General features: G+C 43.5%; 1 protein-coding gene across 1 annotated transcript; it reads left to right on the top strand.

Annotated features, from left to right (window-relative positions):
• The first annotated feature begins 1,727 nt into the window (after positions 1–1,727).
• Positions 1,728–12,202, top strand: pax8 (paired box 8). Its single transcript, XM_030066152.1, has 11 exons — positions 1,728–1,749; positions 4,487–4,652; positions 5,038–5,235; positions 5,902–5,978; positions 6,192–6,317; positions 6,744–6,919; positions 8,123–8,243; positions 8,518–8,757; positions 9,135–9,236; positions 10,532–10,618; positions 12,132–12,202. The coding sequence occupies exons 1-11, from the start codon at positions 1,728–1,730 to the stop codon at positions 12,200–12,202; spliced, it is 1,386 nt and encodes a 461-aa protein (XP_029922012.1).
• Positions 12,203–20,034: the final 7,832 nt, after the last annotated feature.

Genomic DNA, 20,034 nt, shown 5'->3' with positions numbered 1-20,034 from the left:
AATCATTTACCAGCACACACAGACTGAAAAGTTTAATTTGCTGGATTTTAACTAGTTCAGAGGTCTGTTGTAATAAGGGGTGAGATGAGGTGAAAACAACACACACATACACACACCTTAACTTGGTGTTAAAGTATTTGGACAGGATTAAACACTTTTTTAGAGAAAGGGGAGGAAAATCATACTCACAAATTATTTGGATTTATTGTAAAGTGACATCTAGCAGTTAATTTTGTCAAAATAGCTTCAACAACCACTACAGCAGTTTAAAATCAAATGGAAGAGGGAAAAAAACAATACAGTAGAAGCAAAAGATGTTATAACACCTTTATTGTGTGTTTTTGGCGCCTGTCATTATTTTATAAATCACGTTACACTAATTAATGTGATGTCTCCACTATCATCATTCACATTCTGTGGCAATTTATGTCTTATTTCTCTTTTATTTGTGGACTTGAAAGCTGTTGGTGTTGGCCTTATCAAGCTGCTTTTACAAACACACACACACACACACACACACACACACACACACACACACACACACACACACACCTCTGTAGGGCATGAGCAGATGAAGGCTGTAAACAAGGCACACATATGGACTATACCAACTGCCAATTACCGCAGTTACTGTCCTGATAGACTTGGCATGATTTATGTAAAAATTAAGAGCTTAATTACTTGTGGTGTGTCTTAATTGAATCATTGTTATTTTTCCTGATGTCTAATTTGTTCAACACGTGAGAGAGCGCGCGATTTTTTTTTTCTCATAATGAAGTTGTCTTTAACCATCACCAAAAAAAAGCAAATAATTTCCATTCAATATTCAGTATCTTGAATTGACCCTGTTCTTTCACGTTGATATCTATATTTATTTAGATTGTGCTTGTGTTTAAGTGTCATCCTAACTTTGAGCTGCAAGTGAATCAATAGAGAGGGACTCCCAGTCTTAATCATTTACACCACATGCAGCTACTCCACATCACACAGCAAAACACACACAGTAGTCCTGCGGTTTGCTGTTCGGCTGCCAAAATAAAAGTTCTTGGAGCCACGGAGGATGATTAATGAGACCAGTCAGTCCTAATTACAACGAGAAGGGTTTAAGATCATCATCCTGCACAGGGATGAGGAAGGGGAATTTCCTTCTCCTAGAATCTGCCCTACAGATAAAACTAGGCCCAGATACATTGAGCTGAACATCGATTACTAGGCTATATATCCTGGTGAATGTGTTTACATGAGGAAACTGGAGTGTACAAAAAAAAAAAAAAAAAACACATGGACAGCAGATTTGCATAAAACTGCTCTACGGTCCACCCGGTTTCTCCGCCGTTTTGTTGCATCCAAAACATCTTTATCATCCGCTGCTGTACACCAAGGCGTGCACAGGTGATTTAAACACAAATGAGCAGCACGATAAGGTTGTCAGCCCGTGTATCTCACAGGTAGGAGTGCATTTCTCAGCGGAGTGGCGTGGAGGCACAGGAGGACGCAGCCCTCGCCTCTAAACACGCATCACACGCCGATATGACAGCCATCGGGTCTCATATCAGCATATTAACAACAGGACTACTGTACTCTTGCAGCATTTTAACCCAGCGGCGCACTCAGGAGCACACTCATGCCAGACGAGGCAGGACGGGGAGTAAAAACACTTTAACTGGGACAGCGTGGAGGAGCCTCTGACATTTGGCCGGCAGACCAAGGACCAGGACCTCAGGGATATGTCCAACAGTACGGGAAGAGGTAAATAACCAGCACAAACAGGCCTGAGTGTCCCGCACAGGCCGGGACACTCCCACCAGGCCCTGTGCCCCCACTCCAGCGGGACGTGACAATAACTTAACCTTAAGACATCCGCGCCTGTCCTGTCCCACTCAAACTTCACAGAATTGTGATCTGCCAAAATATGAAACGGCACCTCAAGGCAAATACTCAAGGCAAATACCCAGCTGCAAAATGAAAATGTAGAAAGTGTCCAGCGGTGAGGCGTCTGTTCTGCTCTCAGTAACTTTGAAAGATAGAGTTTGTTGTTCCTCCCTGGCGCAGGACGTTGAGGGAGTTAATTGGACGGCGCTCGGGGCTGTCAGATATAAATTTGGATCAATCCCTGGTCAACTGGGTCAGTGATGGAGCGGCAGGGGGGCTGGATGGTTTGGCTGGTTTATGTCACAAACTGAGACTCCCTCCCCTTTGCCTCTGCTCCGTCATCTTTCTTTCTTTCTTTCTTTCTTTCTTTCTTTCTTTCTTTCTTTCTTTCTTTCTTTCGTTAGCCCTGTAGGCTGTTCAGTGGATGCCACACAAGATTTCAAGAATGAAAGCAGACTACATCTTCTTTGAGTGAAATTACTCTTGAGCAAATTGGGATCTTTTAATAAAACACCCGCTCCTACAATAAAGAGAAAATACGAAATAACGGAATTATTGACAATGCAATTTCTTACAAAAATTGTGCCATTGCGTATAATTTGCCTCAGCCAAAGGAAAAACCAAGGAAGAGAGAGTTTCGTTTTGAACTTGACTTCGCGTTGAGGAGAAAAGACGGATGGTGGCGATGATTGTTGGATCCATAATTTTAAGTTATACGGCTTTGGGCTGGCGAATCTGTGAAATTGAAATTGTCAGAGAAAAGGCGGATTTCTTTAACTATGAAATATTTTCATCTGGAGGAAACAGTAAAATCCCACAAATGAATAAATTCTATCTATCTATCTATCTATCTATCTATCTATCTATCTATCTATCTATCTATCTCACTTGTATGTGCGTTGAGCATTAATTCCTTAGTGTGTGTGTGTGTGTGTGTGTGTGTGTGTGTGTGTGTGTGTGTGTGTGTGTGTGTGTGTGTGTGTGTGTGTGTGTGTGCGTGTGCGCGTGCGTGCGTGCGTGCGTGCGTGCTGATCCCCCTGGGGTTACTCCGCTTTAATATCCTGCAGGTTGATGAAGCTTGGCGGGGAGATTTTTTTACACACTCCGCTGGCAGCGTTAATAGCGACTCCCCTCCCCGCACGGCCTCGTCCGGCCGCCGTTTGATGTGGAAATGAAAGCTGGGAAAGGGCTAAGAAAAGAGCGACCCAATGGGTTAAATTAAAAGCAATAGTATTCTTGCAGAGTCACTGGTGCAGTCTATAGAAACACGGAGCCTGCAGACAAAATGCAGTGACCCCCTCTCCCAGTTGGAGGCTGCACGTCCTAGAAACGTGTTAAAAACGTCGGTTTTTTGATTTTGTCAGCAGGCTAATTATATGGCAAAAAACAGCTCTGAGAGATCTATAACAGGGCCGAAATGGTGAAATAACCTGCATGGGGAATAGTCTCTAAATATCCTCTCCACTTACAAAAACCGAGAACGATTAAAGTCTTCAAAATGTAAAAACACCTAGTAAATAAAACCATTTGCCTGTTAGATAATTTATATTTATTTAAAAAAGATCATATTATCACATCTACAGCTTCACAGCAGCAGTCCATGTGTGCCACATTTGGTCAAATTTTGTTTTGAAGCCTATAGGCTGCAGGAAATTATGAGAATATTATAATTAGCCACTGAATGAGCCAACAAAACATCAATTATCCAATCACTAAATAAAATATATGTTCTTTGTTCTTAGGATAAAGCCAGATAAGCACATAAAGGTGGTAGGCGTATAACTTTAGGACCAACCATAATGATGCAGAATATTTGTGAAATATAAAGATTTCTCTAATATTAAAATATACTGAAAAACTGAGCCTCAAGTAAAAAATATGAAGAGTGTAACTCCAGGTCTCCAGTGATGGCCTCCCAAACCAGGAGGGGTGATGTAGCCTGCTCAGTGTGGAGGACCTGTCTAGTCAAAACTGTAGTTACACCAGACTTCACTGGTCAGTTCCTCTTTTTCTCCTAAGAAGAAAACAACACAGTCTGTGCTCTGAAACAAGCATTTGCCAGCAGCTCCATTCTGCTTTCTACAACCTTCCAGTCTCTCAACCTGTTTCAGCAGATTCGCCACTTAACCACTGCATCTGGATCTCATTACAGTATTAAATGGATTTTTTTAAATGTAAAAAATCATTACACACATATTAACAAATTCGCTAATATTGGAAATAGTAAAGCCTTTAGGAACTGAAAATGTGCTACATACCCTGCAGCCTCACATAACTACAGTATTGTAGATGCTGTAGATCTTTTTCAGGGATATTTCTGGAGGAAAATTAAATGAATCTCCTCTATTCACTCACCTTGGTCCAATAATATTTTTTGCAAGGAAAATGATTGATTGCAAATTGTAACAGTCAATCTGTAAAACTACTAAATTATCTCATTGTAACTATTTTTATTCTTATAAGTTGGAGTGTTAAATTATTTTGTCACTTGCCAGTAAACAACCATTTTACTCTTGTGTCTTGTGTGTGTGAGGTACAAGTGCAGTGAGGTTGGCTTGGCGTGGGGCTCAGGTTCCATGACATTTATGTGTGTTCATCCCCCCTCCTCCCCCAGGTCATGGGGGTCTTAACCAACTAGGTGGAATGTTTGTTAATGGACGTCCACTTCCGGAGGTGATCCGGCAGCGCATCGTGGACATGGCCCACCAGGGGGTCCGGCCCTGTGACATCTCCCGTCAGCTCCGAGTCAGCCACGGCTGCGTCAGCAAGATCCTGGGACGGTAAGCGCCTTTCACAACTTCCTCTCACTGTTAATGAGATTCCAGTGCTTTCTTTGACTTGTAGAGGCCTCTTTATGCTTCAGGGACAATTTGATGATCTCATGTAGGCCTTTGTCTCCAGGTCAAGCCTTTTGATATTGCACAAAGCCGTGACTGTTGACTGTACTCACTCAGTTTAGGTGACAGTTGCGTCTGTTACATATTAACCCCTAAGAAATCATCACTGGATGTTAGGACTCTCGATTTTAGCCTGAGACATCAAACCTGCTTGACAAGTTCCCTCAAAACAAACAATGCACAATAATAATTTCCCTTAATGCAAGGGGAAAAAAAAACAGATTAGTCCTATTTTGATCACCTGCTGCCTCCCGCAATTTATCTCCAGGTACTACGAGACCGGCAGCATCAAGCCTGGTGTGATCGGGGGCTCCAAGCCCAAAGTGGCCACCCCAAAAGTCGTGGAGAAGATAGCAGAGTACAAGAGGCAGAACCCCACCATGTTCGCTTGGGAAATCAGGGACCGGCTGCTGGCCGAGGGAGTCTGTGACAGCGACACGGTGCCTAGCGTCAGCTCCATTAACAGGTGACACAGTGATGCCAAATTGACCGCAAAGTCGTATTCACTTTGAAGTTTGGATGCTAGAAGGGATAGATTGAGACATTTACCAGCATAGTGTCCTTCAAATTCGGTCCAAATCTGAATTCAGTCTATAAAATGTGAATAATCTAATAAACGTAATTCGGCATATTCAGCAGTCTTTCAGTTTAATTCTCATGATGGACAAAGACAAAAGCATTTTTCTTTATAAAGGTTCATCACTTACCCCCTTTACCAACATATAGATTTAAGATAACATCCATTTGAACTCCTTTTCAGGGTGACTGCCAATGAAAATGTCTGAACTCTTGAATGTTATAGGACAGTGGGGTGAATGAGAGTATATCAGCACAGTTATCAATGGCACTTTCCCGTCATGGGTGTGTCATTGAACTCAGCTCAAAATACCTCCAAAATCCCTCCAGAAGATTCACAAGTTGATTCTAACATCTCAGAACCAACATCTTTGTACTTTTTCTCAGTCTTAGTCTTGGTCTGTACTCTTCTGTGCTGATATTAAAGCATCTCACAGTGTGCCACCTAATAATCTCTGTCCTCGGTGTCAGCATCAACATTGGTGATTACATGTAAAATAATGAAGCTCTAGGTGCTCAGTTGTTATTCACACGGCCGTGCTCTGCTGATTTTCAGAATAATTCGAACCAAGGTCCAGCAGCCGTTCAATCTGCCTCTGGACGGAAAAGGCTTGAGTCCAGGACACACTCTCAGTAAGTAGCACACACACACACACACACACTCACTCACTCACACAAACACACTTAAACACCTCAGTATCGCCCAGCATGATCATCTCATAGTGATGGATTAAGCTTAATGATAGAGTAGGTTCAGTGCTCCATGAGATTAAGCACGTGGTAATGGTAATACTAGGATGTATGGATGGTAACCTCTCTCTCTCTTTCTCCCTCTCTCTCTTTCAGTCCCGAGTTCGGCAGTCACGCCTCCCGAGTCGCCCCAGTCGGACTCTCTGGGCTCCACCTACTCCATCAGTGGCCTGCTGGGTATCCCACAGCCGAGCACCGAGGGCAAGAGGAGCCATGATGACAGTAAGAACCAAATTGACTGGATGGGCTTCAGCAGGCACACACTACTACACTACTACTTTTTTTTTTTTCATTTTGGTGCAGGCAACCAATCAGTTCAGTGTATACTGTATATATGTGAAATCAGCCATAGGATCTCGCACAGACAGTATACCCCTTGACCAAAATCAATAGAAATAGAAATAGTGCCTTGAGGCGACACACAGATTTTAGAGCAGCACATTCAGGTCTCTTCCTAATATAGGCATGTGTGCGACATGTTCTCACAGGTTAATGTTTAGCGATTTGGAAAAAATGTGACATGTTTTAGTGTCTTGTCAGCAGTCATTGCATCCTGTCTGGAAGAGTGAAAAATGAAACCACTACCGCTCTTTCAAAACTGCGTGCACTTTCAGCGTCACTCACTCTGTTTGTCTTTGTCCTCATCAGGTGACCAGGAGAGCTGTCGGCACAGCGTGGACTCTCAGGGCAGCGGCGGCGTCCCCAGGAAGCAGATGAGAGTAGATCACTTCCCCGCAGCGCCCCAGCACCTGGACTGTGGTTTTGACCGTCACCACTACCCTCCAGAGTCCTTCAGCTCAGCCTCAAGCAGCAAGACAGAGCAGGTAGGAACACACACACACCCAGTGCGAAAAGGACAAACACAAACACTCCTGGCTATGGTTTTCAAATCTTCTCAGAAAGTCATAGAAGAGAAAAATAAAGTTCTGCAGTTTAATATGTAGGGTTGGCCATAGAAACAGTACTAATGAGAACATAATCATCTCTGATTATACATTACTCAGTCTTGTCTCCTTATTCTTTTGCCATTCATGTTTCTTTGTTAGCTGCTCAAACATGGGTTTGAGTTTATTTACATTCATTCTCACAGTTGACAGGTGAATAGAAGCAGAATTTAATATAAATAAATTTAATATACATAAATTCAGTATACATAAATAAAAAATAGAAAATATGTATACACAATTGTACATCGTAAAAATCTAAAATTGCATATCTACATATATACATACCCATTCATTCTTATACACTCACAAATACAGCTGTACACTTACATACAACCATGTGTGCATTTACTATAAAACAGCAATATACAACAAAAACAACAAACAACACCTAAAGACTTAACCTATCCAGACTTCACCTTCACACACACACACACACACACATCTATCTATCTATCTATCTATCTATCTATCTACACACACACACACACACACGCACACACACACACACACACACACGCACACACGCACACACACACACACACACACACACACACACACACACATATTAGCCAAACTACACATAACAATGCGTGGACACCAAGCAGCACATGGACACCTGTCCCATAACACCAAACACAACTGGCAATAAAGGTATGGGGGGAAAAATGAGCACCTCTTTCAAACATAGCGACTGCCAGTAATTGCTGAAAGGGAACAATACTTTGCCAACTACTTGGCCCTACCTTTTGGCCTTGCACCCCCACCCTGTGTACATTTTCCAGGTGCTCCAAGATGAACTGTAATAGCTGTGAGACAGATGGCTTCCTGTAGACACTCAGCTCCTCAAAACACACACTTTTCTCCTCTGTTTGTTAACAATAACTGCATCTTGTGTGTTTGCATTTAAGTTGGAAACTGTCAGAATTTTATAGATATGAAATAAGACATGTCAGATTGGGCACAGGATTGTATGTGTGTTCCCACAGAAGATGGAAAATAGATTAGTGCACACATGCACACATTTTCTCTCCCTGTTTACCGGCAAATCCACAATAACTAATCCCTGTGCATCGTCCGCAGACTTTGTACCCACTGTCGCTCATCAATGGCAGCCTAGAGGAAGCCAAGACCAGCCTCTCAACATCCAGCGCAGCCATTGGACGAAACCTGACGGCACACCAGGGCTACACCATGGTGTCTGGTAAGACTCTTAGCGTTACATGATGACCTCTGACCCCCGCAGGGACAGCGCAGCTCCACATGCTGATTCCTTCCATCAGACACATCTACACTGTTGTGAAACTGCAGTGACAGCCAGCTACCCATTCACCCTTCATTTTTTTTTACTTTGTTTCGATTCAACTTCATTTTTTTATCTTATGTTATCTTTGTCGTTCCACTCATGCATATCATTTAAATCCCATTTCTTTCCATTTCCTCATACCTGCCCCTTCCCATTGGCTGTGCCACCTCAGAGCCCCTACAGTCCCTCCCCCTCTGTCTGAAACAGGAAATGTCCCCAGAAGTGACCAGCACAAGCCCCTCCCCAAACATGGCAGCATCCAGCCTGGCGTTTGTGGAGCTGCAGGCGCTGCAGAGACCCGTCTCTGTCAGTAGCAGCTGCAACAACTCCAACCATTTCCCCAATGCCTTCAACTCATTCTCCCATCATGCACCAGTGTACGGCCAGTTCAGCAGTCAGTCTCTCATCTCAGGTAACGAAGGCATCCATCTCACTCATTTACTAACAGGCCCACATGTCGGATTCCTAACTTTCTGATACATTTGCTAATGCAGGTGCCCCTTTGCATTCATAACACATTCAAACTGATGTATTTGCCTTAGATACACAGATTCCTGCAGATGTGTGTGTTTGCATTCAAGCGAATTTGAATTTGAGTTGCCTACTCTTGGCATGACATTTTTCTTTGCCTTTGTGTCTTTACACTCCTGCAGAGTGAAACCTGCAACGAGAAAAATTTCCGTGCAGGTTAGGAAAGTTTTCCTGCCGTTTCTGACGTTGAAAATGTGTGTGTGTTTGTGTATGTGTGTGTCTGTGAATGTGAATGTGCATGGATGCCTGTGTTTTTAGGGCGTGACATGGTGAGCTCCACGCTGCCAGGCTACCCACCTCACATACCCTCAACTGGCCAGACAGGCTACACCTCCTCCGCCATCACGGGCATGGTAGCAGGTAAAAGACACTGTTTGGTTTATTTTGAGCAAAATATAATGCCACCACCGTGGGTTTTACACAGAAAATAAGATGAAAAAGACCAGAGGAAAAAGAAAGAGAGAGAAATGGTATAATAGAGGGAGTGACAGAGGGTGACAGAGAGAGAGAGAGAGAGGGAGAGAGGGAAGGGCTAGGATGGAGGCTTGTAGATTAACAGGAAGACATGCTGAGTTAATGAGTAGCCTTGCTAGAATGGTGAACTCTGTGTGCGTGTGTGTGTGTGTGTGTGTGTGTGTGTGTGTGTGTGTGCATGCGCGCGTACATGAGCCGAGGGGGTACAGGGAACAGGCTGGGGGTTCCGCCCTGCTGCCCACACCCCCACGCAGACACCTCTGACCACACATCGCCATGGGAACCAGGGGGCCCACAAGAGAGATGAGGGGACATGGGGTGGGGTTGGGGAGAGGGGGGTGGGGTCTTTGTGGTGGTGAGTGTCTTTATGTTTGTGTGTGTGCATGTGTGTGTGTGTGTGTGTGTGTGTCTGTGTGTACATGCGCAGTGTCGCACCTGTGTGGCTCTCAGTGTGCGCCTGCCTGCTTGTGTGTCTACATCAGCATGCCTGCATACTGTCTAAGTGTGTGTGTGTGTGTGTGTGTGTGTGTGTGTGTGTGGTGTGATGCGCCTTTTTTATTTGAAGTCTGCCCTTCGAAGCGCGAAATGAGAGGGTCTGATTTATTATTTTTTCTGGTGGGCTCACTGTGAGGAAGCGTTGATACACAATTACTCACTGAAAGGGGGGTTAGGACAGGGGGAGCCCGGGGATTCATTCCAGCCAACATAATTACCAATTAGATATTGGAATGTTAAAAAAAAGAGAAAGAAAGGAAGAAAGGAAGAAAGAAAAAGAAGAAGAGTGCCAGAAAGCCTGAAGCAGGAAGTGTTGAATGGAGGGAAGAGGAGAGGAGGGCATTTCAGAGGGCAGACACTAAGAGATTCGAGGGGCCAAGTGCAGCGGAGAGGACGCAGGGGCGAGCCGAGTGCACGCACCACTGGGCCGAGGGATTTCACCCTCAGCCTTCCACCTGCACCGCAGATTAATGGTTTACAGGCCTGCACTAACTGTTGGTGAATTATGAGCTAAGGCTGAGCAGATGCTGGCGGACAGACAAACAACCCCCGGCTCTAATAGAGTTCTCGGACGACGGCGGCGTCTTAGTAACAAATGTTGTCTTTGTTGTGTCGTTGTATTTCATCTCCGTCTGTTTCCCGGTGTGTTCGATTGATGTGTGAGGGCTTTTCTCTCCCTGGTGCAGGTGCAGATTACTCTGGTCAGTCCTACACTCATTCCCCCTACTCCTCCTACAGTGAAGCCTGGAGGTTCACCAACTCCAGCATACTGGGTGAGTAACGAAGGTCGGTGTGGTCGCTGTTACACCTCATCAAGTCAACACAGTGCCTTTCTAATTATTAAGCTTTTATTTCTCCCTGCACAATGAAGGACAAATCGTTTGGGAGTATTTGCATATACCTCATAGATGCGTATACTATATTTTTTCGTATAAACGCCCTTGGAAACATAGAAACACTCAGTTCTGCTGACGTTCCTGTTGTTGCAGAGTTTAAGTGAACTGCAGCAAAGAAGAGTGGCTCACCAGGACAGAGTGTCCAAACTGAGTTATTTTTGTCCCCTGTAAAAACAATTTGTCCAATTACTAGCCAGAAGGCAGGCTCTGTGCTCCTCGTTTACGTGCCTCCCATTATTTTAACTGGCCAATAAGAATACGTTTCACACTGATGGACTGGTCACAAGTTAGTGTGTCACCTTGGGGGAGTTGTTTTTTTTTTTTTTTTTTTTTTTTTTTTTTATGGTAACAGAGATGTAATAAACTATGTGCTCCAGTTTATTATGTTTTTATTGTGTTTTTTTTCCTGCCCTGGGACTGCAGATGGAAATGAGCTCTTTAGCTAAATCTGGTGCAAAGCATCTTTTCTCCTTGAGTTAAATGTATTTGAACCTGATCGCTGATCAAACAAACATAACATGAAATTGTAATAATTGTTGTTGCCATAATTCAGCAACAAACAATATATAAATTATAAGGCAAGGCTATTTGAAAACCTTTTACATTGAGATAAGCTGGTACAACCCTTGTTCCTATTCCAATATATATTTTCTTTTTTTTTTTTTTACCCTGTAGCTCTATATTATAGTTCGCATAAATACAGATAATATCCTTTCAAAAATACATAATATATACAAAATATCAGCTTCAAGATTCAAACAAAGGAGAAAAAATAAATGCAATATTAATAATCTAATATGCAATCAATTAGCTTGTGAGCAATTTGAATTTATGTGGGTTTACCCTCCATTGCATCTCAGATGTAATCAGTGTGTGGTCAGAAAAGTAAAAGTCCTGTATTGTTATTGTTGTTGTTGCTGCTGCTGCTGCTGCTGCTGCTGCTGCTGCTGCTGCTGCTGCTGCTGCTGCTGCTGTTAATAATGTATTTTTTGATTATTTTTTTATTATTATTATTATTTTTATTTTAGTAGTAGTAATAGTAGTAGTATTTCTTCCATGTATAAAGGACATGGGGGAAAGGAAGGGAGGTGTTTGAAGCATTTCTTTTACAAAACAAATAATCCAAGCTGGTTAGATTTTCAGCTCAGTTAACCTCAATCTGACCTGCACCCAGGAAATATATCTGTTATTTATTTTTCAACATGATGTACATGATATGCAGCCAGACGTTTCAGCTTCAGCCTAAATTTCCTGGAGTCTAGATTTTGTGCCCGGCCATCTGCTCTTGTAAGACTTAGATAAAAGGTGGTCTCACCCACCATCAGCACCTCCAGCTAGAGGCTTTCAAACCTCTAGTAATGAAGGCTCCTATCTGTGTCTCCCCCTACAGGTTCACCCTATTACTACAGCTCGGCCTCCCGCACGGCCCCACCTTCCACGGCTGCCTACGACCACCTCTAGTCCCCGCTGCATGACGGTCACCCGGCCGAGGGCACCCATGTGACGCGGACCAAGAGACGAAGCAGGGACTCCAGGAGGAAAACAGATCGGCTATCACTCCTCTCCCTCTCTGATCACGGACCAAGGCGTGAAAGCCGAAATTGGATGTATACTTGAGACTCTGGAAATGAACCAGCAACACATTTTGCATCTTCCCGTGGACCGCCATACCCCCTCCTCTGGCTGACTAACATGTTATTTATTTGTCATTACTGTTCACGTCGCCCAGGGTTACTCTGATTCCTGCATGTTTACACATTGCTACACAGTGAGTTCATCCCAGGGGCCACTTCCACAGACCAGGCCTGAGGTCTCGTGCTCTGCATATTGTCAGTATGGCTGTAATGCTGTTTTGCCAAAGACGTTCTCTCTGGCACATCTGCAACATGACACTACTGGTCCAATGTGAACTGACAGGCAATATGCAACCTCTTTATATTAAAGTATGCCTGCTTTTGTTTACAGTTTTTTTTTGTTGTTGTTGTTGTTATCAATTACATCCCAACATCATAAATCCCATCCTTCTCTTAATCTATGTCTGCTTGCAAATTAATTTTATATCTTGTGTTCACTGTATAAATCCAGATGACTGTTTAAAAAAGCTTTCCTGTAGTAAACACAGAATATCCACTGACTGACAGCTGTAGTTAAGTGTGACACCTCAGGTCACAGTTCCAACAAAATGCCCACACACATCCCTCAAAAACAATTAATGTATCTGTCCATTAATATGTATATACTGTAAATGATGACTTACTCACAGGGAAGTGATGCAATTTTGCTCTGTAATGACCGAGGGGAGGAGGAAGGCGATTTGACTACTAGAAACAAAGGCTTGAAAGACATTTGTTTGGCTTCAAATACATTTAGTTTGTTGTCATGCTGATGTTCTGATGTTTGTTCAGGACGGTGGCTATTTTTTCTTATACTGTTATTAATATTGTTGAAGATGTAAATAATGAATTTCTAAAGAATTATTTTAATTAAAGCATGACAAATTTATCATTGTTTTTTACTGGTGTCTTTTTGATAAGGCCTCATGTCACTGTTAAGGTTTTCATGAAATGGGCTTTATACTAACAAATAGTGTATCCAAATTTACAATTACTTTCCTCATCAATAGGTGTGGGCCATAATGGATAAGATCTATTTTTAAATGGACAGAAAGGCCCATATAAAAATAAGAATAATATTGTGTGGGAACAAGAAACTTCCCACACAAGGCGAAGTGCTCTGAATTTTGATGGCGAGTCAGAAGTAGTGTTTCTTCTCCCCAAATTAATATGAATTTTTACAGCTCTGCTTGTACACTAAGGTGTGTCAAAAAACGGTTTTATTTATTTCCCACGCGCATGATAGGCCCGCATCTTTCAAATAACCAGACCGGCCGCCAGACTGAAGTGTTAAAAACCAGACTATTATCATTATTATTATTATCATTATTATTATTATTATTATTATTATTATTACATCTGTGCATTCAGCTGTATAAACCTTTAATGTTGCATATTTTCTGCAACTCAGCAGTTTGAGAGGACGAAAGCAATGATCCTGAAAACACGCGCATCTGTTTAATTTCTTTTTTTATTTTCTGCATCATGTAGTTTTATTTGCAATTATTTCGCCCCTCTTTGCGGCCTCATTATTATACCGCGTTAACGAGGCCACGGTTCGGCGGTGCCACGGCCCACCTGGTCCCACCGAGCGCGAGGACGTGATGGATCGGCCCGGCGCTCGTGACCGACGCGGCGCCATAGAAACCTGCAACACACGAGAGCGAGGCTTTGCACGGGATCAGCTGGTTCCACTTTTAGTACAACAGACTCACTCAGGGTTAGGTTTATCAGTGATGGTGTATTATTAAATATTGAGATCATCATCATCATTATTATTATTATTATTATTATTATTAACATCTGAGACTGCTAACCTTAGTATATAATGTGTTTCTTTAATTATATCTTTGCTTGTGTTTTTATATGGTTTAACGTTTTCGGACGAAAGTCTTATTCACACTGAGGCATGAAAAACCAAAACTTTTTTATTGCGTGTGCACCTGAGTTTCACTCTCTGTGGAGGCTGGTGTTCTTCTCATTAGGCCACTGCAGCTGCTGCTCTATAGGCTAATGTGCACTTACCACAGCCCTGTGTGTCTCATGGCCTAATTCCTGATTAAAGAATCCTTCAGACCTAATCAAATAATTTGTAAATCAAATTACGCCACAGCTATTGTCTGGCCTGTGAGAAAATCACTTAAGGTCCTCTGTATCAGTGATAGGATGCAATCAGAGCTGATGAAGATCAGTCGTGACGTCCCTCTGTTTACAGTATGCACTCTTTTTCTTTTGGTCTGCCTCTCCGAGCGGTGACCCCCCGCACATTTCACCATCTTCCCGTCTAACCTCTGTCCTCGCCGTCTTTTTCAAAAGCACCTTTGTATCCAGTGCTCTCTCCTGCAGCCGCACTACTGTATGCATTGTGTAAAAATCCTTTAACAATGGCTGCACTTTATTCCATAGTGGTTCAAATAGAGTGGCCCGCTCCAGACGGCCCCATCAGCTGCCTGCAGGACACTCGTTTTTTCCAGCTCGCTGCTTAAGCATGCAGAAACACACATCCACATACATTTATATACACATCCCTTTCCACAGAGGAGCTGTCAAGTGGCTGTTTGTGCTTTTTTTTTTGGTAACAGAGGCAGGTTGAGGCAGTCCTCGCTACACATCACACTCAACCTTCTCAGCCAGCTGATGACCGGCCAGAGAAATATGGCAGCAACTGTTAAACATTAACAGTTCCACTGCCAGAAGAATACAAAACAACATTATACTGCTACTATCAGCCACAGCAGAAATAATTCCTTTCTCTCTCTGTCTGTCTGTCTCCCTGCCCTCACTCTGGATGACTGTGGGCCTATTAGTGAGGGGGTTTGGGCCACAGTGCTTCTAGTAATGAGCCCGACAGCACAATACAGGCACCCGGCTGGAACAGCTGAGGGGAGACAAAGCCAGCAGGATGGGTAGAGGAGCAAAGAGGACTTGGAGTTACTACATATAACACATACACATGCTAACACTGAGCCTGTGTGTGTGTGTGTGTGTGTGTGTGTGTGTGTGTGTGTGTGTGTGTGTGTGCGCGCGTGGATATACACAGATGAGTCTTCAACCTGTGTGTGAGATTTCCAAGGCAAACATGTCTGAGAGTTGCAGAGAGAGAGAAAAAGAAAAAGAAACAGAGAGCATCTGCCTTTTTGTCCGTCTGTGTGTTAGCGTGTGCATGTGTGACATAAAATTTTGTGTGAGTGTGTGTGAGCACCATTGGAAGAGAGGCATGTGTCCCATTACCATTATGGGGACAAACTCAAAGACAGAACTGGGGCCCCCTGAAGAAACTGCTGCCAAAAAGGCAGTGGAGGAGTGTGTGGCAATCAGTGGAATGACGGGTCAGGGTTGTCCCGCGTCAGTCATCTGGAAAGTTCTCCACTTATCTCTGGGCCCGAGACATTGGCCAACCAATTCAGCCTGGCAAACACGCATTGTGTGGGCTGACAGAATTTGTCTGTTCAAATGAGCCTCACAACGCTGTTGTTTTAAATTGTGAATGGCAGCGCTGCGAGGTTGCACCGAGGCTCCCATGTCTGGCCCGGCACTTGAGCCAGTTCAGGCTTTTGTGGCCCAGGAGAAAAGCACTCAACCCCAATTGTGTGAGTGAACACAGCACCTTGTTTATTAATTGTTTTGGATGAAGCATGGGATGATTATTCTGAACCCTGTTTGGTCTTTTTACACAAAAAAGTGTCCCCCTTTCTTTTGGGAGCCACACCAAATGTGAGCGAATATTTTGGAGCACATTCAGTGTGATATCCTTATTCTGCACAGGCATTTTCACAGCAATACTGTAGTAAGGTGTCCATGTCATTACTAAGTCATTCATTCTCCTGGCTCGGTGCACTTCATGTCTTATTAAATGTTGTTATGTGAGACTCTCTGCTGTGTCCACAAACTCCTCGAAACACTTGAGCGGATTTCAAATGACAACACCTTCCTCATATTTCAAGAAGCTATCTAATCTCCCCACCTTTAACCATAATGGACCTGGAACAAATGTGCCAGTCAAACAGAGCAAAGTGGTCAAACAGAGAGTGTTTCTGTGTAGAAACAGAGGGGGAACACAGGTGCCCTGTGTCAGGCCGGACTATTAAACAACACACAGGCCCTAAAGGCAGGAAGCCACTATTGACTGGGAGACGTCGGGAAAAACGCACCTTTCAAAGCACACAGCTTCCGGACACACACACACACACACACACACACACACGCACACACACACACACACACACACACACCTCTATATACACCAACATGGATAAAATCTGGTAGGTATCAGGTACTGCCCTGAGGGAGAGGGTTGACCTCTACAGGCTGGTGACAGAGGGGGAGTCAAACACACAGCTGACAAACAGGTTAGTCATTCACCATTATATAATCCATTTCTATAATACCATTTCATCGCTGAGTTACATTCTGTCAAATAAAGATTGCCGATTAGAGACAGTATACATGTAAACACGCTAAGATTACCAACTGGACTCTTTGATTCATAGCCAGACTTAAAATACTGATTTGAATACGGGTTCAAAGCATAGTTTAAGATTAAAAAGATAAGATAACAGAGATTACTTGACAAACAGCCTGAGAGACTATGCATTGCATTAACCCATGGTGCGCAGCCTTTAAGGTCTAGTCCAGCATCATTATGTTTGTCTACAAGTCCTGCATCTTAAAAGCCGCTGAGTCCCTGCCCGCAGAGGGCCGAGGGTAAGTGGAGAGGAGAGGGCAAAGTTAGGTCATGCGTTGAAATGCCCTTCAGCAAGGCACTTGCCTTAACTCTTTCCAATGAGAGGCTCCTTTTGGTACAAAAGCCGACATTTGTAAAGGGTATTAAAGGATGGCTATGAAATCTAAAGAGTTATTCATGTTGGACTGGGTCTGCTTGTCAAGTAAAATGGAAATGTCTGGGTTGGAAGTCTGGCCATGAGGAAAGCAACACTAATGAGTGCAATCTGCAAAGAAGGGAGGGATGGATTATATGCACATCTCAATTTTATTGTTTTTCTTCAGTCCCTTTTATTTCTTTCATATCAGAATACAGTGGTAAATACTGGAACTCAACTCTAAATTGGAAGGCAGCATAATGTGGAAACCAAATATGTTGACTGTTTTCAGCTCCTTCCTTTTACGGGGTTAGTTTTGAAGGTTAAAGTATGCTGGAGACCCTCTCTGGCTCAAGTGGACGCAAAGACAGAGTGGAAAAAAGGTCTTGGTGACAGAGAGAAAAGGAACAGCATCTGAGTGGACAAGAAAGAAAAAAAAAAGATCGCAGAGAGATTTCAAGGGCTCTGTGCAAAGAAAGCCGCATCAAAACTACACCAGCCGTCAAGAGCAAAGCCACTGACAGAGGACAGAGAGAAAAGAAGAGAGCGAGGGGCGGGGGGGTTAAACCATGGGGGGGACGAACGCCAACGTATTGAATAGAGAAAGAGGGAGAAATCAAGTGTTGGTGCAGATAAGAGATAAAAAGTAACAAGTAGAGCGTGCGAGGCGTCAGCAGCAGATGGAGAATGTGTGTCAGGAGGGACATTGAGGGCAGAGACAGACAAACAGAAAAATAAATTGTGAGGACGAATGTGTGTGCATGTGTCTACAGTACAGTTTAAGTGCTTTGGCAGCGTCTGCATGTGTTTGTGGCTTATTGCACAGATCTTCATCAGAGCCACCGTGAGTGTTGGAGCAGGGTTCAAAACAACATATTGCTTGTGTGCAAATATCAGGAGAAAGAATAAAAGAGAGCCGGGCAGCAGTGACCTTATGTGTCGAGGACTTATTTGAAGGCGATGGTAAAGGCAAAGTAGAAGAAAGGAAAAAAAAAAAGAAAGCACGCTGGACAGGCCCCTAATGATCACAACTCGAGCTCTTGCCTTTTTAATTACCCAACCAGGCCTGACTGAGTTGCACAAAGCTCTCCAGCCCCCGGAGTGGAGTGGCGCAGTCAGAACAAAAACAGGCCAATTCCTTGGGAAGGATGCCCTCTGAACCCAGCAGCTAATGCAGCCCCTGCTGCTACAGCCAGTCATTGTGCTGGAGTGCAGGAGAGAGATGGCACTCCAAAACAAGGCCACCACCACTGATGTCATGCTCCACAGGCCATGTGAGAAGAGCTTTGGTCAAGTGCTCTCCTGTGACGCCATCGCCAGACTGGCATTAACGGCCATTTGTACATGTAACACGCAGAAAACAACGTCCAGTAAGGAACATATGACTGAAATGTTCAATTTACATTCGGAAAAACAAGAGGCGCTAATCGCCGTCTCTTGCTAAACCGTTTAGTCACAGAGCCGAGAGCATTTAGGTTAGCTGGGATGGCGTCGCCTTTCAACATGTCAGGCCGCCCCACCCAAGGTGCTGCGATGGCCCGAGGCACCTGTCACTCATGTGGCCCATCAGTCACCCCCATCTAGAGAATCTGACTTTATCTTAATGAGCTGTTGTTATTCCAGCCAATGAATGGAGACCACTTCCCTTCAAAATACAGGAAAATGAGCACTATCACATTAACCCAGATAGCCACACTTGATCTGTCAGAGGCTCCTCTGATAGCGTTTTCCTGATGTCCTCAGGCCTTAGAGATTCTATAAGCCCAAGGGGGAAGTCCAGGTTTTAGGAAATGTCCACTTGTCCAGCGCCTTGATCCCACACAGACGCACTGCCACCCAGATGGGACAGTGTGACCCTGTCTGCATTGTCTGTGCCCCTCATTGCGTTTCCTATTGTCACATCACATTCCTGCGTGTAATGCCGGACAGTCACATTAAGGATGAATGTGTGTGTGTGTGTGTGTGTGTGTTTGAGGGGGTGGGGGCTTAATTCTAGACATCCTGCCCTTATTGTCGACTACCCCAGGCCGACTGCTGCTCAACATGTCAGGCTGAAAGAGAACAAAATGGGGCCCGTGCCACTGTGAGAGATCACACACACACACACACACACACACACACTCACACACTCAGTCCTCCTGGTCTGATCCACCAAAGCACTGTGGTTTATCATTTTACAGCCACCATGGCATACGTAACAAAGATCTGACATGGTTTAGTTTCCTAATTGAAGCGGTAGTTGAACTGTGTGTGAAGGGTTTTCTCCAGATACACTGACACTTTTTAAGGGATAGCATTTCATAATTCACAAATTATGAAAAACTTTTACAGATCAGATCGTAATAGGGGAAACCATAACATGAAGTTACTCAGTCACACCAATCAGGGATGATTAAGTATTGATTTTGTACACACTTTCTTTCATCATGAGCTCACAGGAGATATTTCATGGGTTTGTAGCCAAAACAAAAATAATTCTTTTATGACATTATAATATTTCCGATCCAAGTTCAGTTAACTTTCTGATCTGAAAGCTGTTATATGTGTGATGGCTGCCTGGGATGGAATAAATGTAACACTTTTCCTTAAAGAGCTTCCGAAACAGTCAACTCAAAATGTTCACGCATACACGAACACACACTTTTTTTTTCACTGCTTTACTACGTTGAGATGTTGACAAAATATTTTTGATTTGCGCCGGAAATGTAACAGAAGACAATTTAAGCTTACAAGTGGAAAAACAAAAAGTGACATTTACAATATGTTCACGAAAGAAAAAATATAAAATATGGAAAATGATACAGAAGATACATTTTTGGCATGAACATCAACGTGAACATTTGACACCCTTCATTGAAAT

This window comes from Myripristis murdjan, chromosome 12 (assembly GCF_902150065.1).
Source record: "Myripristis murdjan chromosome 12, fMyrMur1.1, whole genome shotgun sequence".
Taxonomy (NCBI): domain Eukaryota; kingdom Metazoa; phylum Chordata; class Actinopteri; order Holocentriformes; family Holocentridae; genus Myripristis; species Myripristis murdjan.
This window is presented reverse-complemented; position numbering and strand designations above follow the sequence as displayed.

Excerpts from the sequence above, each read along its gene's own strand:
- pax8 (XM_030066152.1), top strand. The coding sequence starts at position 1,728 with ATGTCCAACAGTACGGGAAGAG. Across the intron at positions 5,979-6,191 it reads GAGTCCAGGACACACTCTCA|TCCCGAGTTCGGCAGTCACG; the intron begins GTAAGTAGCACA and ends TCTCTCTTTCAG. Across the intron at positions 8,758-9,134 it reads CAGTCAGTCTCTCATCTCAG|GGCGTGACATGGTGAGCTCC; the intron begins GTAACGAAGGCA and ends CTGTGTTTTTAG.